We start from the raw sequence: 25,265 nt of genomic DNA, 5'->3' as shown, positions 1-25,265 counted from the left end.
GGGGAGTCGGGAAGCATCTTCATGTCCCGCGCAAACCCCGTGAAACCACTGGCAGCGAGGCAAACAATCGAAAACAGCAGATCGAACATGAGAAAACTCGTCGCGCGTGCACTTCTTCCCAAATACAACAGTACATATATCTCTGCTCCGTGGCCAAAAAGAAGGAAGCCTGAAATGCTGCTTGTGTCCCACCTTCACCTCCTCCATCCGCGCGGGCTTCTGGTAACCAGCAAAAAGCCCCACCGCGAGATCAACAAGCGACATTATTATTTTTAATTACAACATATGCATTGATTATTCCCATATTTGGGGTGCTCATTCGTGGTCACTCTCTCGGACCGTGCCTCACTAATAACACACACCCAAATCAGGGGAACAGGCAGCGGAAAAATGCACTCGGTGCCGTGCGTGAAATTTGGAGCACTTCCACTCTGCGCCGATGATCAAGATGATAAAGCGCGTGAAGGAATCAATTGTATCATTTATTACCGTACAAATTTTTCATGTGAACCACCTTTTGCCGATCTCTCGTCATCTGTGGCCCTCCTAGTTTTGGGGCGCTGGACGTCTGCTGGATATTTTAATCAGACACACGCGTTGGAAACAAATCGTCTCGTCCAGGTGGCCGGACTGGGGACTCTCCTCGGCGTGCATCTCTTATTTCGTATGCTGGCCGCGTCAATCGGGCGTTGAGTGACTGCTGCTGCGCCCTAATGATGCCTCTACGTGCTCCTCCGGAGATGCTCTCGCTTCCGAAGGACGCACCATCACCTGGCGCGGGTGGGTCGCAATTTCGGGCCACTGTCGCCAAATGCGCCCCACCAAGTGCACCCAAACAGCCCACGAAGTGAGCCTGAAGCTGGCCTTTTTCGCCATTTGGCGCAAAATTGATTCAATTGCCAACGTGTGAGACGTGCAAAGAGGTGGAAGATTGTCGAAAGCTCTGCCAGGATTTTTTTCAGACAATCCCGTACACTGCAAGCATTATATTCAGGTATTTGTAAGGACTGTAGTATAATACACCTACTGTAGATTCTAGAAGTAGAATTTTCACGTGTAAAGAAATGCGTTGTCAATCAAAGTAATTTTCAGCAACTCTCTCTTTCTCTCTCAGCTTTTAGATAGAGTTCGAGTTTTAATTGAAAAATATATTGTCTTCTGAAAATATCATGTTCAAGTTCAAGTTCGCAATCAGCGGAACAAAGTTTGCGCTGTTGCTCAAAGTGTACCTATTGCGCGGAAAGCAACTGATCGTAACTATTGCCTCTTTACTGATTTTCCCATCTGATTTCCTCTTGCAAAATGGAAATTTCGAGGTGCTGAGAGGCGCAAGATCGAATCTCTGGTAAGACTCAAGTGTCGGAATAGAGATGTTGGCGCGCTTCTTCAGCGCGTGAGTAATTCGCGCTGCGGATCTCACCGTTGAAATCAATTGGATGATTTTTCCAGCTGCAATTGCGCGCCTCCGTCTGCTGATTGGCGAGTGCATCATCGCGAAAGCCCATTTCACACCGAATCCCTGGGATTGGACCTTATCTGATCACATGCTGCTCTGCTTTTGAGCCCTCAGATCGGCCGTCGGGAGGCGAGTGTGGCTTAATTGCCCACACCTGCACACCCTCGACATCCCGCGGATTGAGACATTTCCGCGGAGAGCCCAGAAGGATTTGGCGGGCATCTTGTGGGACAGAAGGTGCGCGCGAGGCGAGAGTTTCGGCCTCAATCACGGATAAATCTCACGGAGCGTCTCGTCATTAGCCATTGAACTGAGTAATTAAGATAAGGTTAATGGGAAGAGTTTAATGAATCCCGTGCTCTTGTTGAAGCCTCAACAATAAGCACAGTGCAATTTATCGGCTCTTGATTGCGTTAATGAGCAAGGATTTTCCCACTCATCCCATCGCCATGAAGCGCTGCATTTTTCTCACAAATTTCATTCCCAACTGCGCCCGAAAAGTTGCGGGAAAAAGTGGCGCAATTAAATGGCGAGTCGCTTAGCAATATCAATGGTCAAGGTAATTGGCGTATCAGCGGAAGATGGCCGCGTTGGGAAGATGTAAGGTCGAGATGTATTTAATAAATCCATCGAGAGCTGAATTGCTAGAGCGATTACGGATGAGATGAAATTATCCGTCATTCTTTATGTTCGATTCTCTCAATTTTTTCCTTGGCTTTTCTTTTTGACGCATTTACTTCTCTCTTTATGAATCTGGCGCATAAATAGAATTAATCAAACTGTCACAGTTTGTATACTTAGAGGTTAATAATTCAATTTTAATTCTAATCAGAAATTAATACTCTTCTTGGATCGTGCCGTTAAATGGCCACTAAATGCCGCTATTAAGCCCTGAGCAGAGCAATTTTCCATCACCGCCATTCATCTCTGATATAATCCCTACGATAATCTCTAATGCCACTAATTTTCTCGGAGCTTTCAGTGCACTGCAAATCACTCAAATTCATGTAATTTTTTTTGCACTTTTCCACTCACTGGTAAATGTCGGGCTAATTGAAAAAAATCTGCAGAATTTTCCGCAAGAATTCAAAGTGGAAAAATGTAACAAATGACTCAATTAATGCGAAAAATGTCACACTTTTCTGTGCTGCGGCCGAGCCAATTTTCCGACCACACGCAACTCGCGGTGAGCGTTTGAAGGAGTTCAAAATGCACTAATTAGACTTGTGCGCTGGCTCTCGAGCCACATCTCGGCCATTCATTTCTCCATCCTTTTGTCTTTCGCCGCCGCGATGGCTTTCTGGCCGGGAAAACGGCCCGCTTTTCTCCCGGACGAATGAAAGACAGCGCGGACAATGATGGCGAGGGTGATAAATCAGAGGCGAGATTTCGAGAGTGCTCGAATTTGAATATGAATATGGCCATGGGATCGTGCCGGAATCTCTGTGACTCCTGCCCGGGCGTCGCGCGAAGAATGAACGCTCAAATTTCTGCGACTTTTCACGCGCGCCTTCAATGGCTCATTTTTCACACTTCCCATTCAAATTCTCAACGGTGACACATCGATAAGTGTCATATGGACCAAATCTCCGGGTAAATAGCCATATGGCACCCAACATCTTTATAGCATGACAAACACCCCGAGTGCCATTTACATAAAAAGACAGTGATGAGGTGCCATTTTTTACTCCTGGACAACAATGAACACATTCGTCTTGCTCTCACCTCGTTTGCAGCTCAACTTCCAAAGCCAGAGAATCGCTCTCAGTTCAGGGCAATCGATGGCTTTTACGCCAGGATAAATCCCTTGGGGAAAAGTCATTGCATTGCAAAGAACCGTGAATTTATTCAGCCACTAAATGTGTAATTCAGACTTCCCGTTGAAGGTTTGAATAGGTCTAAATAGAGATATTTACTTTACTTTTACACTGAGTGGAAAATGAGTGGAAAAGTTAGAGGAAATGCGAATTAAATTAAAAGAAAAATCATTTACCCATCTTTCGTTGGAAGCTTAAAATAAGTTTCAATCACGAAAACTGTTACACAGAGTAAGCTAATAGACATTTTGTAGAAAAATACAATGCATTTACTCCAATTTCTATTCAACAATGCGGAGAACATCGAGTTTTTAAGCTAACGAGAGACGTGAAATAAATATTCAACTTTTTATAATGCACTTAAGATCAAATGAAAGAAAACTTAACTAACATATCTACGCATAAATTTAGAGTACAAATTTATGCTAGTATCAAAATGATAATCAGGATTAAAATTTGCACAAAACATAATACAAATATCGTGTTAATAAAATTTCAAATATCTTGTAAACTTTGTAAGAAAATGTTTACAAATATCATCTAAAGTACAAGAGTCAATTTGAGCAAAAGCCAAGATCACAATTTAAGGAAAATTTACAGAATGTTCCGTATTGGAATTTTCCTGCTGTGCACGTCTTAAAAAGGTGCCTCGACACCCATTCCCGTCTCTGCTCCTGAGGAACGCGAGCATGAGCACGAGTGGAAAATTCAATTTCAATGCTCCATATTGTGTTGGATGGAAATTTGCATTTCTAACGTATTTTATTGAGTGAAAAAATTAGTCGGAATTCCACCGGCAATTCGCCACCCAAGAAGTGAGTGAAAAGAATGTACAATTGCCTAATTCTTTTTTTTCTCCTCCATCTGTAAATATTCACTCTTTTTCCGACTCGTCACATCCCTTTTCTTCCTCCGAGCTGCTCGTCTTCACCGGAAAAGCACAGCACGCTCAATGGGGTGAAAAAAGCATAGCTTCTCACCCAGTGAAAATTCACCGCATTTTCTCCCTTCCTCCGCATAACTTTTCCTTATCTCTTTTTTTCCCGTTGTTGTATAAATTGTAACAAGCCGGTGGAATTCAGCTCGATTAGTTGAAAATTTAATTAGAAACCCCGCCAATCTTTCGATCGCATTTTCACATAGCAAACGCGCCGCTGTTGGACAGCAAAAAAGCGTCTATCGGGCATTTAATTGAACGCCGCGACTCGTTAATTACTTAATCAAGCAATGAGGTGTCTATAATTTTGTGGTTTTGCCAATTTGCGCCTCTCGCCGATATGGGAAAATGCTCCGAGAGCAGGCTTCAATTAAGCCCCATGAGATTTCCCTGGCGAGTCACTAAATCACTCTCAGATTGACAGTCGAAGACCGTTTTGATCGACATTTCTTCACCGTTCTTCGGCGATGTGATGATCTCTCTTTGGGCGTTGAATGTGCGAAAGGGAGGATTTGATGCAGCCATGCTAAAAGGTGCTAAATGATTTCTAATCAATCTATGTGCTTTTGCTTTGTCAGCATTTTGACCAAATGACAGCGTCGAAAGTGTGCAAAAGTCGTGTTTCTGTCAGCAAACATGGTCGCGCAACGGTCATATTTGAAATGCGCCACTAACCTGTAATACGGGAATCCTTGGGGAACGTGCAAGTCCATCGGCATGCCGTGGTGGCCATGATGGGCTGCCGCGTGCGGGAAGCCGGGATGCTCAGCTCCTGGGCCCATTGCGTGATGGCCCAGCATCGCGGCCCACGGCGATGTGGCGAATCCGCTGCCAGGATGATCCATAGTCACACTGTCCAGAGTTCAGAGTCACACTTGATCCCTCTTTCTCTCCTAAATCTCTACACTGTCACGATTCATTGCACTTTCCGTGGGCACAAGAACACAGTCCGGAACACCGAAATCCAGATGATCAGTTATCTGGCATAGAGACTCTATACGCTGCCTGGCATCCTTTGGGGATGGGTCGCGCTTGACTGCTCTCCCGTCCACCTGATTCGGCCACTTGAGACAAACTACACGAACGCCTCGCTGAAAGCACGTTGGCGACCAGTGGAGCGCTTCGCGGCCCAGATGGTGGCGCCCTTCGTCTTCTGCACACGCCATTCCGCCTCTCGCTCGCTCTGCCGTCGGCCGACGCCGGGAGCGAGCGAGAGGGCGAGCGGTTGCGAAAACGCACACGCGGACGCCTCAACTGGCGCTCCGCGGAGGCTGCCAGAGCGAGATGGAGCTCCAACGCACTCCACAAGTGGCCCCGGAGCGAGCGAGAGGACCGGGGCGCTGGGGTCGGGGACGGCCGGACACGCCTGCAAGGTGGAGAGGAGCCTGCGCTCTGCCCATGGTGGAAATTCCGCTCTCTCTCTTCGGCTTTTCCGCGAGTCGCACGGGAGGTCCTCTCCCTCTCCCGGACGCCGTGAGGGCAGAATATAATCGCTTTTGCTGCACGACAAGAAACGTGACACTGTCATTCTCTGCCTCTCCCGCTCTTTTATCAGCCTCTCTCTCACATTTTTGTGAATTATGACCCCGCTAAAGATCGCGCGCCACGACCGTCAGGTCCCAAAGCGGGATGGCGAAAAAAACACCACCACGTGTATCGCGCCCTCTCGCTCTCGCCCTCGCAATCATGCATGAGGCCAGTCAAAGAGACAATTTATCGGAATTGTTAAGCAATGAAGTTGTTCAGAAGTCGTGTTCTTATGCTCTCTCAATTGTTTTCCCAGTCCACAGCTTCCCTGCCACCCTCACTCGCCGGCCTCAATGACAATTTTATTATATTCCCATCGATCTCGCCCGCAAATTCACATGATTAACGATCTCGTCGGTCGTGAGAATCACCATCGAGCGTATGCTGCATCGGATCGTGATCGCACATGCTCAACTGGATGGCTACTTTTCAGGGGCAATGAAATAAATTTAACCCTTTAAAATCAAATCGATATTCTATGTAATTTTTATTGAGAAACTTACCTCCAATCGCAAGGAATAAAAGATTGCAGATCAAACAAAATCCATGAAATATCCCTGGAAAATTACGACAGCAGAAAGTTCAGCAAAGTAAAAGAATGAGTTTTCCTTCAGAGGAATTCAAAAATTACCTTTATTGCGATAAAAAGTTGAGCTAAAAGTACAAAAAGGTAGATTCTGCGGCTATTCTTACTGGGGAAATGAAAGAAAAGAGAGTTTTACACCTTTCAAAAATGCGGTGATTCAATTCAATTCTAAAATTAGGGTCATTTCAGAAAGTTAAATACAATTTTGATAAACAATAAATTGATTTATATAAAATATTAGTTATTAGTCTAATAATTAATATTTCACGAGAATAGACAGATAGACAGATGCAATAAGATAATAAAAACAAGGAGGGTTAATTCACTGAAAGAGTGGGATTAATCATATTTTCTATTAATATAATAGATATATCTCTAAATATTTCTTCTTTCTCATTTAAATATATTCATCTTTACCATCTAGCTAAGAGCCTTTTTGAGAGTGAAGAATAGAAGAAAATATTCTCTAAGAAAACTAATTCATTCTTTTTCTGTTTATATTTTTTTTATAAAATCTCCCATCTTGGGTGGCAGTTTTTTCCTTTCCTATTCCATCGTAGAAGTCAGTTTCAAAAGATTGATTAAAAAATATACTTAAATTGCTCAAGAGGCACTCATATTAAACGTGTGTGTTGGTCCTTAAGTACTTCATATGTGAAATTGATAAATAAATTTGATAAGATTAATCATGATAAAAATCACCAAACACCCTCTTTTTGTGTTTTTTCTTTTGCTTTTTTTCTCTTCTAATCCTATGGCAAAACTAAGGATATTTCTAAAAAGCAATTTTTATCGTGATATATTTTTTTTTATAAATCATCTTCTCAATTCTCTTTTTCTTCTTTATCTTCTTCGTTGCAATTATTCGTTATATTTTTTAATCTCTATCTCATTAGTTTTGTTGCTCCATTAAGAATTAAGACACTCTAAAGGGTTTCCTTCTAGGGAGAAAAATAGTCTAAAAGTTCTTTAAGGTACTTACGAAATCTACTGGCAATTATGTGTTTGTGTGTGTGGTTTTCATTTGCCAGTTTCATAGCTCAAATGCTGTGCATTTTTCAATTAACTCTATCTTGTCTCAAACTTCATATTAAGAGAAGAAATATATGATAATGTCGGGATTAGGCTAAGAACAAAAATATTGGTAAGAATATTTCTCTTTCTTATTATAAAATATATAACTATAATGGAACTATGTAGGAATATTTCTCTGATATCTAAGGTTATGCGCTCTCGCCGCTTTCTGGCGAGAGATAAGAACACTTTTGAGGGCTGTTAACTCAAGCGTCATGATGAGTGGCATAATATGTACGTATACCTCGATTACGCTGCTCCTGTCAAGGCTCCAGTCTAGATGGGCGGTGGGCCGCGGATGTACTTGAGCTGCGGCGTGAAGCTCATGGAGAAGTTGTTGATGGCATCACAGCAGTGAGGCTCGAGAAAGCACGCGGCGCAGAAGAGAGACACCAAGGCGATCTGCACGGGAATGGCAATCCTGGCCACCCTCCATGCCCACCTCTGCTTCTTCCCCTCGCCCTCGTCCTCTACCTCCTCCAGACACCCACCCGCACCGCCGTCCGGATCATCAGGCTCCCCATCGGCGGTCAACAGAACCGCCCGGCGACCCTTCACCAGCGCCGCAGCATTCTCAATCGTCACCGGCACCGCCGATCGCGCCGCCGATGGACTTCCCACCACGAGACTGCTCTGCGGTGAACGCCTCTTGTTCTTCCGCTTGCTGATGGTGTGAATCCAGCACGGCAATGAGGAGTAATAAAAAAAATCTCATTAGGAAAACTTCCCGCACAAACTTTCCATTCAACAACCACCCACGAGCGAGTGAGAGAGGACATCTGCATGGAAATGAGAAAGAAAACTCATTTTCAATGTAATTAAAGTCGTAAAAAAGACAATTACACTCCGCACTCTTCCAATGTTACGATTCTTCACACCCAACACAGCCAAAGTGAGCACAAGACTGTAAAAATTCATACACATCGCTTTTATGGTGATCCAGTCATGAGAAAGTCTTTCTATTCTCTCTTTCTCGTCCACTTTTGCTGTTGTGTGAAGAAAATTCCTCATCCCACCCCACTTATTTCTCCTCCAGGGACCACCAAAATTGACTTAAGAGACACACCCTATGAGTTATGGCGCACAGAGTTAAAAGTATGGCAAAGACTTGTAAAATTCACGATTGATTAAACTCTGTGTGCGAGGGTGAGAGAAAAATATACTGCAATGACCACTAAAACATCCCTCAATGCATCCAGGAACTAAAATTTTGGGGTGCAGAGCACGGAATGATTCTTTCAAGTGAATACTTAGTTTCAGTCAACTCTTGAAAAACTCTGAAAGTGCTCCAAATATTTCACCTTTGTGGCTTAAACAATTTATCTACACAAGAATGTGAAGGACAAATGCTAGAATTTTGAAAACAAAGCCATAAGATCTCCAATCCAAGATCTCATCAAAGTCTCTTTTTTCTTTCTCCTTCTTTGCTTACCTCACTGAAGCCTTTGACAAAACTAATCAAGAAATAATCAAGAAGTCTTGTAGGCAAATGACTAAAGTAAGTCTCTGGCGAAAACTCCCTCGAGGAGAGAAAGAAAAGTGTGAGATGAATAGAAGAGACATGGTGTGGATGTATGTCGTGTTAATTTTCTTATTAGGATGCAAATAATTTGCCCTGAGAATCTTTTCCATGACCATGAGAAGAGTCTCTCGAGAGGGACTTCCTTCGAGCCACACTCATTTGCATATTCCTCCGCCCCTTCGCATTCCCTTGCAAGGCATCAAGTGACTAAGAAGTGACTCATTTGATTGCTTCATTTAAATTCATTAAATTTCACCAGGATAATTGCCAGGCACACTCACCTTTGACTGGATTTCTTCTTCTGCACCCCAGTCGCCTTGTGACCCTCAGACTCCTCCGAGCTGCCGCCGTGGGACGGCGCCTTCTGCGTCACGGCCGTGGTGCGGACAATCAGCTCACGACAAGTGTCCTGCAGCTGCTTCAATTCGCTCTCGGCCGCCTCCATGCGCCGGAAGATGGACTGCAGAGCAGCCGAGCCGGGCGCCAAGGCGTTCTCCAGCTGCTTCGCCAGCCTCCTCAGCGTCCCGAGACGCCGCTCGCGCTCCGACAGTCCACCATCAGAGCCACAGCCGCCGTCTGAGATGCCGCTATCGGACAAAGAGCCATTCGACGAGGACTTCCCGTGGTACAGAATGGCAGTTGAGGGATGAAGGAAGACACTATCCGACTGGAGCTTGCTCTGCAAGGAGAACATACGGAATCCTTCAAGGCGCCATGCGATTAAATTGCACGCCACAAATCATTCCCTGATCTGACGTCACTGAGACAATTGTGGATAATGGAAATTCTTTTGGGTCGTAAATTTGGATTATGATTTTAATGAAGTCTCCCTCGCATACGCAACACCAAAATTCCGATGCAGTGAAATACGGACGCCTTCTTCTCCCTTAAATTGAAGGCGGAATCATGAGAGTTCTTTAGTCATTGCGAGCGTGTGTGTGTGTGTGTCATTTGAGTCAATTTGAGGGGTGAAAGATCTGCTCTCACCCCTTCTCTAACTCAATATAGCGATGATTTAATCATTGTTGGCCCTTCACATTGGAAACTGTATAACGAAATTATTATATTCCGCCTCCAACATGCACACAAATGACTGTCGATTTGTGCACCAAACGCTGATGAATTCAATGATGAAATGCGAGTGGCGCTGAACCCCTTTTTCCTGCATGACAAATTACCAACACGAAATAGTTGTCATCAACTAATTAATTGGCCTCTCGTATTCATCCCAGGAAACTTCATGCAAGATTGACAGCATTCAACATTCAACGGACAAGGAATTCTCCCTCTGGAGCAAGGGTGAAAAGATAAATTCCTCCCCTGAGTCGAGTGCCATGTCGATTGGAGTGCTTTATTCACTGGTGGCGGGCAAAAGGTAAATTTCCCACTTTGATTTGAATTTATAGTCTGCATTTTTCACTTCTTCCATCCCCTCAATTCCTGAGCACCCACTTGGAATTAAACATTTATTAAATTGGAAATTTATGCACTCTCTTGTTGAGTGTGTGCAATTTTTATCAAAAGAACAACAACACTCAAAGAAATCACCGAAGAGGGTTGAAATGTGGGTGAAAGAGTGAAAGATGATGAGGAAAAAATCGATTTTCAGAGAAACCTACTTTACATGATGCCCAAAATCCTCCTTTTGTCCTGTGGAAATGTATACTATACACACTATGAGGAGTCTCTCACGTCTTTCACCCTCATTCCCGCCCTCCTCGCAGCGCGTTTTGTCATCAAGCCAGACCAAGAACAGTGCAGAAGATTCACAAACTCGCCTTCTCCGCCCGTGAGTGTGTGTTCAGAGAGGCGCTCACGACACTGTTTAAGAGTGACATTTGTGGCCAAGTCACGTGCCATCCCATTCCGCGTCCAACATCGAATGTCGATCCTGCGAAGCACACAGAATTCCCACCCCAAAAACACACTCACACACACAGAGCTTCCCCAAATTTAATATGTTTTTCTCTACCCTTCTTCGCAATCCAGGCCAAGAGGTCACCCAACTCCACTGTGGTTTGTCATCAACTCACCTGAAGAGTCATCTCGACCTTCTCAGAGAGCAACTTCGCCACCTCCTTCACATCATGGGCCAAATCCACTGGCGTTGTGCGTCCGGACTCCAGAGCCCCACGCAATCCCTTGAGGGCGCCCTTGTCCTTGCCCAGCGCCTCCTGAAACTCCACCAGTCCACTCTCCAGCTGCTTCCACGTCTGCAGCGAGCTCACCAAACTCTCCAGCTGCAAATTTATCCTGCAAAGTGAAGAGGGACAATAAAATAAATTATTTTCTCATCTGCCACACAAGTCATCATTCCGGTCAGTTTCTTTTTTCCAAGCTTCTTTTTTCTCTCTCTCTCTCTCTTTTTCTTCTTAGCATAAAAAAGACATCAGGATGGAAATCCTGCAGTGATGGTCATTTTGCAATTTTATTTAATATATCGCCGAGCGCTTGGAACACCCGAGGACGAATGATATGACCATCAATCTGCAAATCTCAATTATGCGGAAGAAGCATGTGGTTTAAATGGAAGAAAGAAAACTTTCTTCATATGGTAGGCATAGTTTCTTTTTACATTCCTCGAGGGGAAGCCCTAAAAGAAAGACTTCATTGCAATAGGGGAAGGTGAACCTACATATTTCGAACTACACAGTATTCCTTTTGAGGTTTTTCTCCGATGTAAGTTTAGTTACACTTTCTTCTCAATTTCTGTGACATTGCTCAGCCCTACTTTGCCCTACAGTTCTTATTCCATGAGGGAATGCCTTCATAGAGAGATTTTCTCTAATATCTTTCCTCTCTCTTACGGCTCCTTCGGACATCAACGGTAAATTACCATAAAATCAACATTACTTCCACTACAAGACCAAATTCAGGCACGCAGTTCGTTATTTGACAGTGGACAAATACAGCGAATAAATAGGAGCAATATTGATGGTGAGTGGAAATTGGAGAAAAACACCCTTCAATTGCATCATGTTGTGCAAACACACCGCGTGTGAAGGAGACTCCTCTCCAATTTCCTCCACATCACAACACTCTTCTTCTCCGGGGAAGCAATAAATTAATATTGATGGTCGACTGACCTGTGATCCGCCTCATCCCATGCGCCGTACATGTCGCTCACGTTGTCCTTGAGCAATGCATGGAGTTCCGTGTCGAAGAACTGCTGAACTCTCTCCTTCTCACCCTCAGGACATGTGATTGTCCTCTCCAGATCCACCGTGGCATCTGTGGCGTCCACGAGTGTAACAGCGCCGAGAATGTGGCTCTGAGCACTGTATTTGCTCATCTCCAGCTCCTGCCTTGTCAGCCAACTGTGCACCGAAGCGTTCAGCTTCAGCATCGTCGATCTGTGACCATGCAATTTCGTCTTCTCCTCCTGCATTTGTGGCAAAATACACACGAATGAGATGCCAGTGATCAGTGAAAATCTCCCACTCAAGCATCACTCTTAGATTGACCACATATTGACCCCATTTTTATGATCCCAAACTCACGTGACTCTTTTGCCAAATTCTCACACCCCGCATTTTCCCGAGATCAGACCGTCTTTCACTCTTCCATTCTCTCGCTCTCTCTCTCTCTCGCTTTTCGTGAGGACACCCAGAAAAAGAATTATAGCAATGATTTTATGGTCAATAAAATCACACTTTGATCAACTTTTTCCATTCAAAATCGCACTACGCTAAGAGATCTTTCCTTTTTCTTCAGGGTGGAACCAATTAATTTTTTTCCCGTCTCTCAGGTCTTCAGGACAATAAATTATCGAGGAAAGGGGAAATAGAGAAAAAGAAGGAGAAGCATGAGGGTGAGTGAAACAATTTAAATCTAATTTTTTTCTCATCCATGAACAAGATCGTTTCATACAACATTTTAACTCTTGTTCCACCCACTCGCTTCACATTCTTATCGCAAGAGTCGCGGAAGAGTTGAATTCCTCACGATTTATCGATCAAGAGCAATAAAGTACACTTTTTCCATTTGTTATGTCATTTTAAGTTTGCATTTGCGAAATTTTTTCATCACTTAAGTGCCAACGATGGTGACCGAAAACTTTCAACTCTATCTTTTGTATTTCCTCGCCATTCTTGCAACTCTGCCCTAAATGTTTACTCGTGCTCTCTCACTAAATGAATAAACCCACCCACTCTCGCACTCCTCCAGGCAAATCCAGAGCTCCAGAGCAGGAGCCATGGCAGAATGGGTGGCAGTCGGTGGATTTTGGCACCCGAACATCGCACAGAGACGAAGACACGTGATGTGAATGAAATATTGTGGAAATATCGATGCAGACATGCTCAGAGTTTTGAATTGTCCTGAATTCATATACAAATTCACTTCACTGGCAATATTACCATTTCAACTCACCCTAACTCTCAATGTTCATCTCTATCTCTCTCACTCTCTCTCTCTCTAAACAACAACAACAAAAAAAAAAACAGACACAAAAAACTCAATCATGCATTTTCACGTGAATCCTCGCTGAATGAAGCATTAAATGTTATAAAACACTGAAGAGAAAAATTATTATGGCATCAAATGAGGAAATTGAGATGAAAAACAAACTGGATCGCCTTCGGAATTGCAGATGAAATTCAATCGTCAATGGCAAGATGAAATTTGAACCAATCATTTCAACTTTGTCTTAAATTTCAACTACAGCGTGAAGCAGGTGCTCTCAATGTGAATTTGTTAAACTTTATAACACACACACTAGATATTTATACTTCGCTCTCCACATTGTCTTTAATACAATTCCAATTGGAATTTAACGCTGAATTATCGACAATGTTTCACGCCCCTTCTTTTCAACCCACCCCAAAACTGACAATCATCATTTCAGTCCTCCGTGTCCCCAAATTTATCTCCTTTCAGACAATTATTTGTCAATCGTAAGTCATAAATAACATCTGACGCTGCAACAGTCATGCTTAATACCCCAAATATGTTAAGGCATGATTGCAGAACTATCACCGGATCTCTCTCAATATAAATGCGAATTGAATAATTCAATCATTTTTCATCATCCTTTCACCAATCAATTGGCAGAAAAGCACATAAAAAAGGTTTAGAGAATCTATTAAATTTGCATATTGATTGAGAATTGAAACGCGAGAAAGAGATAATAAATTTCCTGTGTGAATTTTTTCTTGCTTGAAAAACAATAAAAAATACCACGAAATAAATCGCCTGTGAAATTTAATTGCACGGTGAAATCAGTAAATCACAAAACTTAAGGTCAATGTGTGGTAATTAGGAAGCGTTATTTTTAGTTTGCACTTCCCCCTAAGATTTCACAGAGTTATTTTTAAAACTATTTTCCCAACAATTCACTCAGCCGAGACACTATTCACCACACAATCACTCAGCAGAGACACTCAAGTAACACACAAAATGAAATGATTTATGTCATTGAGACTCACCTGCAACTCCTCAATGGCATCCTGAATAGCGGCCTCAGAGTCCAGGACAAGAGCACGATTCCCAATACGATTGAGAGCACCTTTCAGCACGGACATCTCCTCTTGCAGTTGACGAGCAACTGAGGCGGTTTCACTCCAATTCAGCAGACTTTCCCATGATGAAAGTAATTCTGTGGCGGTTGGAAATTAGATAAAAAAGTGAAAATTAATTAATTGCACGACATATAGACGATAAATATGCTATTGAATCACTGCTGAACTTCATGCCAATGGTGAAAATAATTTATTAGATGCACCTCTTCACGTTCATTCTCAGTTGCAATGCCGATACCTTCTTTTATATCTCAGCACGACCGCTTTTTTGCACGGCGCGTGAGAGAGAGAGAGTCATTAGACATAATTGAAGAGATTGACAATTTAAGGAATTCATGCGCGGATGATTGGGTGATAACGACATAATGATAATTACTGTATTGGCGATTTATTGATTAGACATTTATAGAGAGACTCAATTGAATTCTTGGGAAATTTTGCAGGAACTTTCAAAGAAATGTGCTTCTGCTTTTCCTCCGCACACATTCACGCAGTGAAACATGTTGGTGTGACCCAAACTCATCACCTTTCTCGGCCAGGGTCACTTATTGATTAGCTTTTGTGACTTTTGTGCTATTTTAGCACACAGTGGGCGCGAGACTCTCATGTAAAAGTCACATGAAATGGAGTTGTAAAACAAACACTAACCCTCACTGACATCATCTGTTTGCACAGCGACTTCAACACCCATTTTTCCTTAATGACACCGCACTCACAGTTACACCATTGAAAATCACTTCCTCTCTTTGATAAATATCAGTGGCTTAAGTTCACTTCGGCTCGTGCTTTTTTTCGGCTGTCAGCCGCTAATTTATTCACTGTTTGTCTCAGATTCTATGCGTTGGCAAATAAACTCCTATTGTTTCAACGTCGGTGGTTCTGCATTTGAGTGAATTGTGTATTTATTTTTAACACTCAGTCGCGTTGCTTAGTGACTTCACGAGTGATGTAACAAAACATTCTACCACAGTGAGAACAGAAGAAATATATAATTTGAGAAATTCCCCTCAACTAAACGGAACTGCACTGAAACAGCTGTGATTTGCGCGATTTTCTCCTAAGACGAAAAGTCACTCGTGTATGCAAAGAGTTCACAAATTGCCTCTGATGTTTTGTGTTGTGCAAAAGTTCATTGAGCTCAACTCAGTCACACTTGAGCGGAAAAATTGGCAAGATTTTCAATGTGAAATCTCAAAATGCTGCACCAGCACAGCAATTAACACAGTTTTCTTGCACTTCTTCTCCTCTTCAGCTCTCAATATTTCAATCGCTACTCTAACAAATTCACCGCACTTTGCATACAAAACTCCCCGTTTTGTGTCAATTATAATCAATATACAGAATACAACAGCCCACTTGAGTGCTTTTTTGCCTCTCTTTTGCCGTGTCAAATACCACGACAAGAAAAATTAGCATAGAAATACAGAAGAGAAAAAAGTGGTTGAAAACCACCTTTCCACAAACTCTGCAAAACTATAAAACAATAAAAACATTTAATCACTTTTTCGCGAAGCTTTCACATGTCACAGAAAAAAGGCCTCTCTTGCAATTTCACATTCTTCTTTCCGTCTTTTCTCACTGACTTTTTCCACACTTGTCGCCTAATGCAGAAAACCCTCAGTATAAATAGACCCAAACAAGAGCTATTAATGCCTCGCGAGAGTGCAAAATAAGATCAGTGTCAAGCAATTGGGCGTCCAAACCGCCCGGGAGTTGCTCGTGAACTGATCGCGCACGTTGAGCCACCTTCAAAGTCTCCACACACACATGGCATCCCTCCTCCACTATTTCATAGCGCTTATTAGCGCTATTAATTCAACACGCTCATTTACAATTTACTATTTCTCTTTCATGCCAGCGCTCGAAGGAGTTCACATTTGTGCGACGTGAACTCAAACATTGACCATAACTTCGAAGGTGCGCCAGAGGGGAAAAAAAGAATGTGAACCACATGAGGAAAAGAGAGCAGAAGAAATGCAGGACAGGTGAACAAGAATATCGTCAAGATCCCGTTTCTGTGATGCCCATAAATGCCAATGTGTTACACAATTGCACAAGACTTCATCTCCACGAAACGCGCCTGTTTCACTTACAATATCGTCATAAATCCAACAATTATGCCCACAGACTCATCACAAGCAACATTCTTCCACCCACTCGAGCCGGAAAACAGATGAGAAAAGTCGACATTCAGTCGATTTTTGTGTGGTCAGAGTAGAAAAATTGAGGTTGAAACTATTTTCCTACGTGTAGAAAAATGCTATTGCGATAAGACCGCACTTGAACATTTTATAAGACTTCGTGCGTCTCATGGAATTATGAGAGCGCGACGCTCTACCTCTCAGTGTGCTCTCACTCTCTCCCCGCGTGGCTGTATTGCAGCAATTGAGTATGGGATGGTATTTTTAAAAATAAACACCCAAAGAGACGAACAAGCAAACAAAAAATGTAATTTATTGTGAGAAGGAGGCAAAAAAAGAGTGTTATGAAGAAATCAGTGAAGCGTATGAGATTGTGCACATTTCTTTTCCAAACAAACACCAAGTCAATTGCGATAATAGCGCACTTTTTACACGAAGACACGAAAAGCTCTCTGCGATCGCGATGAAACTAAATGTTGCCAGGAAAGTTGCATGCAACTTAGCCAAGACACCTTCAGTCAAAGTGTAACGAGAAAAAGTGTGATTTTATTGGACTTGTATCACAATTAAAACTTCAGCAAGTGCCTGAGCAGGCAACCGAGAGGCGTGGACGAGAGCCAGAGAAGGAGGCATGCGAGATAGTCCCTCAAGTGCATTGCGAGCGAGAAGAGATCACGATTCCAGTGAAATCTCAGCACTTTCCGCACGAGAATCAAAGTGAATTTGGCGATTGAGGCGGCGCAGCATCGGCCCTGACTGTCGACAGACTTACCTCGTGTCTCCTGGCAGCGCGATGTCGACAGAACCGTCACACTGGGGCCCCGCAGAACTGCCTCCAAGCAGTGTACGTTGTCACGACATGTGGCTATTATTTCCGCCTGCAAAATCAATTACAGAGAGATGAATTAGTCAATGCTGTTGCCACCCGGCGTTCCTCAATTGCTTCATCTTGCTCTCTCCCATACAAATTTCACGGTTACAGAAACACAACAGAGGGTGACCGGATGGCGTCATGCATGTAGGAAAGTTAGGCATTTTAAAATAATAAATATCAGTTCGCATTTTCTCAAAAAACCACTCAAAAGCTTTCACTTTGGAAATGCAACAAAACAAAATTAGAAGATAAAGCAAAAACAACACACAAAATATACATTAAAAATAATAAATAAGTTTCTAAAATTGCATTTCGGTCACGAGATTAGATTAATTAAAAGTCCATTGAACTTAAATATTAAATTTGGTTACAAAAAAATTCCATTGACTGTCCTGCAGCTCTTCATGCGTTCGGTTACTCTTGTGTAAAATACGCCTCCACCCCAAAGCGTTTTACAACTCAACATTTTAATTATCTCAAAGTGAGTTTTGCGGTGAAATTTATTTATTTTTTTTTAGTTTACTTCACACACAATTGCATTGTGACTGAAAAGTCACTCTTAATGGATTAAGTGAGATCTCAGCGGGTAAATATATAAATGTGATGAATTGAAATCATAAAAAAACATCATCCATGACAATTTTATTATGTGCAATAAATTATTAATTTGCTGGCTTTTGATAGAGAAGAGCGAAAGTGATGTGCAAATAGAGAGAAACAAGATTGTACGTACATGCAATGCTTGAAAATTCTCATCACTCTTCAAACAATGGGCAAAGATAAACACTTTGTTCTGCAAAAGTGATACAAATTGCGCGCGAGAAGCAAAAGAAATACAAAAAAAAACCAATTGATAAAATGCTGTGTATTTAATTGTACAAAACAAAAAGTCTCCATCACAGGTTATTATAAAGAAATAATCTCATTGGAATCCCTTCGGTTATAAGTGGAATTTCTCTGTCTCTCTGTCTTCCTTTTACAATATAGTTAATAATACTTGAGAAAACAAATTGCAACTCCGCGAGACTTTCCTCAGAGGTTCACACACGGAAAGCACTCGGGAGTGGCGGGGGTTTTAGTCACCAGAAACACAAGAGATGCAATCTAATGTAGAGCGTGAGGACAAGGAGGAGAATAAGGTACCCGAGAAAGAAAGATCTACCATCGTCCCATGCGACCACCTCACTCTCCCACGAGATCAGCTGCGATTCCCTCCCTCTGCGATATCTACACACTAACTGGGTCCACCTGGAAGCCCTCCTACTCAATCGATAGCAATGCATTCTTACATAGTCTTCCGGACGCAGCAGGTGGCGCCGCACGCGGAGGGCTTCCGTGTGCTCCAAGCGCTGGCGGCTCTGAGACAGCAGATTGCGCATCTCCACCTCGGCCTCTGAGTCACTGCCGCCACTCGAAGACTCCGACGTGGACGACAGTGGGCGGAAGGACCCGCTCAGCCGTCCTCCGCTGCGCCTCTTCGCCGAACTATCGCTCTCCGACTGCTTCCGGCGCATTACAGCATCCGTGGAGCCGCCCAGAGATCCACTCTTGCCATTCTTCGGCGACAGCCTCGACGAGGAGTGTGACGACTCAAAAGACTTTCTCCGATCTGCAAAGAGCACCACAACAAAAGGCACAGTTTTAGTGAAAATTCCCGGGGAATCCGCAAACAAATCGTCAAATACCATCAGAGTAGCGTCTCCTCCTGCGCTCGTACTCAGCATACTCAAGCGCACGACGTCTCCGGATCGCATTACTTTCACTGGCGTGTGCATTTGTCTCCAGCACAGCCGGCGATTTGCAATCCGGTGAACTGAAGAGCTGCTTTCTGTACCGCGGTGGTGACAAGGAGTCCAGATTGTTCGCTGCCGACAGTGAAGACGAGCAACAATCTGACTGAGAGTCCAGAAAGTTCCTGTAATCATCGCCGAACTCCAGCAAACGCCTGGCGGCGTCCGAATCCAGTCCCTCAGAGTAGTTCTCCGAGTTGTACTTTTCCTGGTAATTATCCCACGCCTGTTCTGAGCTCAGATCCTCCGACACGTGCGTCTTCAGCACGTCTATGCAAGCACCATTGTAGTTGGCAAGAGCAGCCAGAGAGCCCAGATTGGGCGCCAACGCTGTGCTAGGGAAGACATTCGTCACAGAGCCAAGGCGGAAGGTTGGCTTCGCCAATCCATCCTCCTCGCTCTCCATCTCCGAACTCGTGGACTTTGTCTGTCTCACCCTCCGCGAGATGGTCAAGAGAGAAAGTTGCTCCTGCACAAAGTTGGACTGCCCGGAAAATGATTCGGACTTCACCAGAGACTTCACAGGTGCTCCATCTGACCCCGAGTCACTCTTCCGACCCTGCAAAGTGCACACACATTATTAATCCACTTTACACTTACACGCCGTGCACAAAACGGGATACTCACAATGGATCGCTTCTTCATGCGGAGTCGCCGGTGTTTCTTCAGTGAGCTCTTGCTGTCGGAATTGCCAATGGAACCGGTTGCCGGACCACCTGGCGTCAAGGGTGCCGAAAGAGTGTGAAGCGCCGACTCACTGATTGAGAACGTGGCCAGCTGATTGTTGATCACCACCGTTCTCTTGCCCATCGTCTGGGTCAACTGGGAGAGACTCGACACTGACCAGGGTCGGTCTGAGTTCCGACGCTTTCCTCGCATCACAACTCGTCCCGACACTGATACACTGCCCGGTGTCACAATCTCAAGCTGTCCCGTCGGCAAGGGTTCGGCCGAGCCTCCAATCACTTCCGTCGATGTGGCCTGAGAGTTGCTGTTCGCCTCGCCGCCCTGCAGGCAAGTGGCCACAGAGTCTGCCAAACCCTCGGATGTGTCCGAGTCACGGGCCGTGATCTCACGGTCGCTCTCCGTGTACTCGCCGGAAGCCTCGCAGTCTGTTGTCGGCACAGAGGGTGGATTGGCCATCACGTCAGTTGGCTGGTGTTCGAGCCACTCCTAGAGGAGAAGACAGAACAGGGCATAAATGCTAAAGAATTAACATTGCACACAAGTCAAAAAGCTTCAGCGTGAGAAGAATAAAATTTGCATCGTGTGATCCGGATGTACTTAGGCAAGAGTTTTGTGAACTTGACATACCACAATTGACTCGATTCCACTCACCTGAACACGCTTTATTTTCGGATTGTGCATCATTTTCTTCTCACACTTGCGACGTGACGAAGAACTTGATGACATCAGCATCACCTCGGCCAGAGCGCTGCACGATTTCTTCGTGGTCTCCTCGCGAATGAGATTCTCAGCATCCAGCACGAGTTGATGGATCGATTCCTTGGAGCACTGCCGGGCGGAAAAAGAGAGAGAAAAAAAAGTTTTCTATGTGCTCTTATCGTGGGACGAAAATAGAGAAACACAAGCATTGCGATAAGATAAGGCAGACTGTGTGTGTGAGTGTGTGAGTTTTGCAAAAATCATGTCCATCTTACTCAATCTCGCAAGTGCGCGCGACTCTCACCTTGATTGCTCGCTTCGTGGTCGATTCCACGACTGGCGTCACACAATCTTGTTTGGCTTCGATTGTGTCAGCTGCACTGGGAATCACTGGCGAGCTAACAAGTGTGTGATTTGGCTCCTCATCGTCATGATGATGATTCCCATTCTGCGTCTCATTATTCTCCTCGGCAGCACCATTATTTGTGTAATACCACTCTTCATCCGTAGACGGTTCACTGGATTTGAACGCTTCACTGCCCGAGAATCCCTTCTGCTCGCCATCCGTGTCCAGGTGGCGAAAGTAGAAAATGGCACAATTCTTCGACTTGCGATTGGATCTGTTGAACTTCGAGATGTCCACCTTGCGTGATCTCTTCTGTGGCGTCTTCGCCTTGGGGCTCTCCTCGGCCACCATCACCTGCGTGACGAGCGTCGTTGTCATCTCTCCAGCATCCACGGTATCCACTGTGTCCATTGTTCCCACAGCCTGATCAACTTTCGCGTCACTCGCTGGAGCTGTCGGCTGCTGCAGCTGAATGTCCGGCAGTGTGAGCGAGGAAAAGGGCGTTCCTGAGTTGCTGTTGGAACTCAGGGAACTAATTGTGGGCTTCTGCGTCACCTCACAATCACTCCCCTCAGAGTCAGCCTCGAATCCGGCCGCCTGAGCTAGAGGATTTCCCCACTCATCCTGCAAGAGCTCAAGTTATCAACTGAACACCATATCCAAGAAATGCTAAGCATATACTCACATCAGAGCGATTCTCATCGTTATCTTGGTAAAGACAGCGCCTGGAGTTGAATCCGCAGATTGAAGATAAGCTGCTCAATCTCGCCTGCTTGGCCACGGGCTCCTCATCAGTGTCTGACTGCGATCTCGAGACGTCCGGACTCTGTCAAAAACACCAAAAACATGAATTCACGAAAATTCTCATGCCATTTATCAGTCGGCAGCACAAATGTTGATTCATGGCAAAAGCAGCGAGAACAAATACGCGATTAATACACCCAGACATACAATTTGAGCCACTCGATTTTAGCATTATTGCGTGCCCTTGCCATTTAGCACCGCAATCATGTATAAATGGGGAGTTATCAGTGCAGAAAGGACGGCACAAAAAGCCACATATTGAGTGAGACCCTCAATGGTTTGTGCCATGAGTGAAAAAAATTCCAATTTCAATCCAATAGACATGAATTCAGCCAGAGATATGTGTAGAGAAAGAGGAAGAAGAGGAAAAAGGTCGAGAAACTTGTGGTGTGATGTGAGAATTCAATCAAAGTCTCTCGCGCCTCACAATTGAGAGACATTAAAGTTTCACTATTAAAATTGAATTCCAATTCTTCGAATAGCCACCTTCCAGACGGAAGGAAAAGAGCTTTTATTTCCCATTGAGCACAGCCAGATACATATTCAATTGCAATGGAGAAGAGAGACTCCATGGCAATTTATTACGTTATACAGAAATTTACGATAAATTCACTCTTTAACTCATTGGGCGACTCTTTTACGGCTCGCCTCTCTCATGCTTGACTCTCTTTGATACCCGTGGGAGTGAAGCTTGTATTTTAAATATATTTCTCTCATTAAAATTAGATAAGAAAAACCTCTTACATGAATTATTTATTACAAATTTTACAGCCTCGCCCAGTAGCCGACAAATCAATCAATTTTCCAGTGAAAATTACCAATTTGCCTAATTAATATCACCGCTGCTGCTCTCGCCAATCGTATTACAAAACAAAGCGGTCGAACATGGAAAAGGCATTTGAGAAAAATTCGCGAATAAACTGTTTATGGGTAGGAAGACAATGTTATATATTTGCCAGAGCTGTAAATGTTACATAAGAAGCATTCGAAAATATCACTCATTATCTCAAATGAATGTTTTTATTGTGGAAAAATTAGTAATTCAGACGATTTTTAATAGCTTCTTGTATATGCTTGTTAAAAATGAAACGGCGCTTTTTTTCTGTCTTCCTTACAATTCACAACCACACTTTGTTCCCTTTTTTATATTTCCTCTTTTCTGTGAGACACATAAATTAGTCGGCAAAACTATACAAGTGTTTTATCATATAATAAATGCAAACTCAATTATCGCGAATAGGGTAATTAATTACGCATTGATTGTGTAAAGAAACAGTGTGTAATCTATTAACACCATTTCTCTCTTTCTCTCAACACATCGACATTACGTCCTCTTTCGCATTCTTGGAAATATATAGTGCAAATAGCCACATAGAAGAGTGAATGTCGCGAAGCATCGAGAATCACCGCGTGCTCGCGGATTGGCAAAGGAAGAGGGAATTGCTGCTCTGTGACCCTAATTCCATAGAAAAAGCCACCCATTAAATTTCACACAAAAAAAGAAACCTTTCCTCTCTCATGCCATTCGAGCCACTAGTCTTGAACCATTGATTAATCTCAAGACACACGCAACAAACAATTGCAAGGTAATTAAATTTCAAGTCTAAATTCGAGACAATTTCGCTTGCAAGGCAGCATTTCTTCAATTCACCTGAACAATTTTCTCTTATCGCGATTCTTGTCGATATTTCGTGTCAATTCTTAGTGGCTATGCTGTCTTCCCTACCTCGCCACAACTCTCCACAATCACAATCGTGTGATCGCGAACCGGAGAAACAGGTAAAATGACGTGTGGTATACCGTAAAGCAGGAGGGCACGAGATTGTATGGGGAGAGAAATGCCTGAGAACCCCCCATTTCTTCGAACAAATTGAATTTACGTGATAATTTTCTCCATGCCAACCATCAGAAGCGTTTCAATTATAAACCACCAGACAGGAATCTGGTTAGACTTCTAGGAAAAATCAACTGATACGATCAAATGATATTGACAAGGCTTCTTCTGCTAAATCATAACTCATCTCAAGATTGAACGCGACGCATAACCAAAGTTCTATGACCCATTTAGTGTGAGATGAACTTAATTATTCCAATGAGAAATAGTTTAGGCGACTCATACCAAGCCTCTGTGAGTTGAATGTCTCGTCACGCGAGCGCAGAAGCGAAACTATCGCAATTTTCTCTTGTATCATCTCTGTCTTTCTCTCGCTGTTCAGATGAAGAAGAACAGCAATGTATACATGTCTCTATTTATAGTGAGCATTAAGTGGCTCGAAAAATTATGATCGAGGAAATCGTCAGAGTGTCTGCGTGTCTTTTCTTTTTTCTTCCTGCACTACAAGGCCTCTGAGACAAATCAATGAATCCCACCCAATAGCCAGTCAATAATCACATCAGCGCATCGACAGAAATAACTTTCAGACACTCACCGGTGATCCTCTCCGGCCCAGTAAACTCTCGAGCATGCACTGAACCTCAAACGCCTTGAGATAGAGCAAGTGATAGCGCCTCTCCAATCCTTTCAGATTCCCATCTCCACGGCGACTGGATGACGAGGCGGGAGATGTGGACTTGTCAGTGGTGACTGCCTCCTCGGACGCCTCCTTCTCAGCTGTTCTGATGCAGGCACCAACAACACGAGCCTGAGACACAATCTCACGGTACAAATCCTGCAAAGAGCCAAGGAGAGAGAGAAACCATAAGTTGTGGATTTACAACATCTCGAGACATCATTCTCCGAATATTTCCGTTTTACTATCACAATTACAAAACGTCTATTTCATTTTTAATCTCCTCAACGTGAATTATGTGTCCACAGAGGCAATAGGAAGGCATTTATTTTTGGACTCCCCGAAGGTCGAAACTTTTAACTTCTACTCCTCCTAATTCCACTTGAAGGCACTCACAACACACACGCAATCGTCCATTGGAAGACAATTGTGAGTGGTGAGTGATCTCATATTCGAACAAGAGATTCAATCAAAAACAAGTGCAGGAAAAAAAATCAATGATCTCCCTATCGTCTTTCACACTCGGCCATCAGTTTCGAAAGCAACATGTGTGTAATTTGCACTGACAGTGGAAATGGTGTGTGAATACCATTTTCGCGAGATTCTGACAAGAGATTTCACATTTGGCAAGGCGTGAACTCCGACTGAGCAATCAATAAAAGTCATAAACTAGACATTGTCGCTCCAAGGGATAGACCCATCACACTTCAGTCGGGATTTTTTCCCCATCGACTTGAAGATGAAGTTAATAGAATTTTCAACCACTCACTTTTTCACGTGCGAAATGCCACAGAGAGAAAGACACACCTCAAAGGAACAAAAACGAGAGACAAAGGAGTCATTTTGGCGTGTGTTTCCTCCTCTCCAGGAATATTCCTCTTACTCTGCCTCGCAGGCAATTTATGGCTAAGACGAAGAGGCTTGGTTGCAATTGTAAGTTCTTTGAGGTGAACACAAAAAATAAAATAATTTCCAT

General features: G+C 43.6%; 2 protein-coding genes across 6 annotated transcripts in view; both read right to left on the bottom strand.

Annotated features, from left to right (window-relative positions):
• The window catches only part of LOC132263774 (protein trachealess), a 58,507-nt gene extending 53,394 nt beyond the window's left edge, over nt 1–5,113 (bottom strand). Inside the window, exon 1 of the mRNA XM_059763754.1 lies at nt 4,886–5,113. Coding sequence (XP_059619737.1) covers nt 4,886–5,055 — 170 coding nt within the window. The 5' untranslated portion in view covers nt 5,056–5,113. The remainder of the gene's footprint in view (nt 1–4,885) is intronic.
• Nucleotides 5,114–6,352: 1,239 nt separating this feature from the next.
• LOC132263550 (klarsicht protein) overlaps nt 6,353–25,265 on the bottom strand; it is a 91,437-nt gene continuing 72,524 nt past the window's right edge. For all 5 annotated transcript variants that reach the window (XM_059763361.1, XM_059763379.1, XM_059763396.1 and 2 more), the window contains 13 exons: nt 24,209–24,448; nt 21,661–21,801; nt 20,934–21,599; nt 20,582–20,758; nt 19,871–20,416; nt 19,139–19,802; nt 18,743–19,062; nt 17,352–17,457; nt 14,346–14,515; nt 12,006–12,301; nt 10,953–11,172; nt 9,201–9,598; nt 6,353–8,061 (listed from right to left, as the gene is read on the bottom strand). In XM_059763361.1, coding sequence (XP_059619344.1) covers nt 7,674–8,061; nt 9,201–9,598; nt 10,953–11,172; nt 12,006–12,301; nt 14,346–14,515; nt 17,352–17,457; nt 18,743–19,062; nt 19,139–19,802; nt 19,871–20,416; nt 20,582–20,758; nt 20,934–21,599; nt 21,661–21,801; nt 24,209–24,448 — 4,332 coding nt within the window. In that variant the 3' untranslated portion in view covers nt 6,353–7,673. The remainder of the gene's footprint in view (nt 8,062–9,200; nt 9,599–10,952; nt 11,173–12,005; nt 12,302–14,345; nt 14,516–17,351; nt 17,458–18,742; nt 19,063–19,138; nt 19,803–19,870; nt 20,417–20,581; nt 20,759–20,933; nt 21,600–21,660; nt 21,802–24,208; nt 24,449–25,265) is intronic.

Source organism: Phlebotomus argentipes, unplaced genomic scaffold (genome assembly GCF_947086385.1).
Source record: "Phlebotomus argentipes unplaced genomic scaffold, Phlebotomus argentipes genome assembly contig_2, whole genome shotgun sequence".
NCBI classification, from domain to species: Eukaryota; Metazoa; Arthropoda; class Insecta; order Diptera; family Psychodidae; genus Phlebotomus; species Phlebotomus argentipes.
The sequence above is the reverse complement of the archived record's forward strand: the minus strand, read 5'-3'. Positions and strand labels throughout refer to the sequence as shown.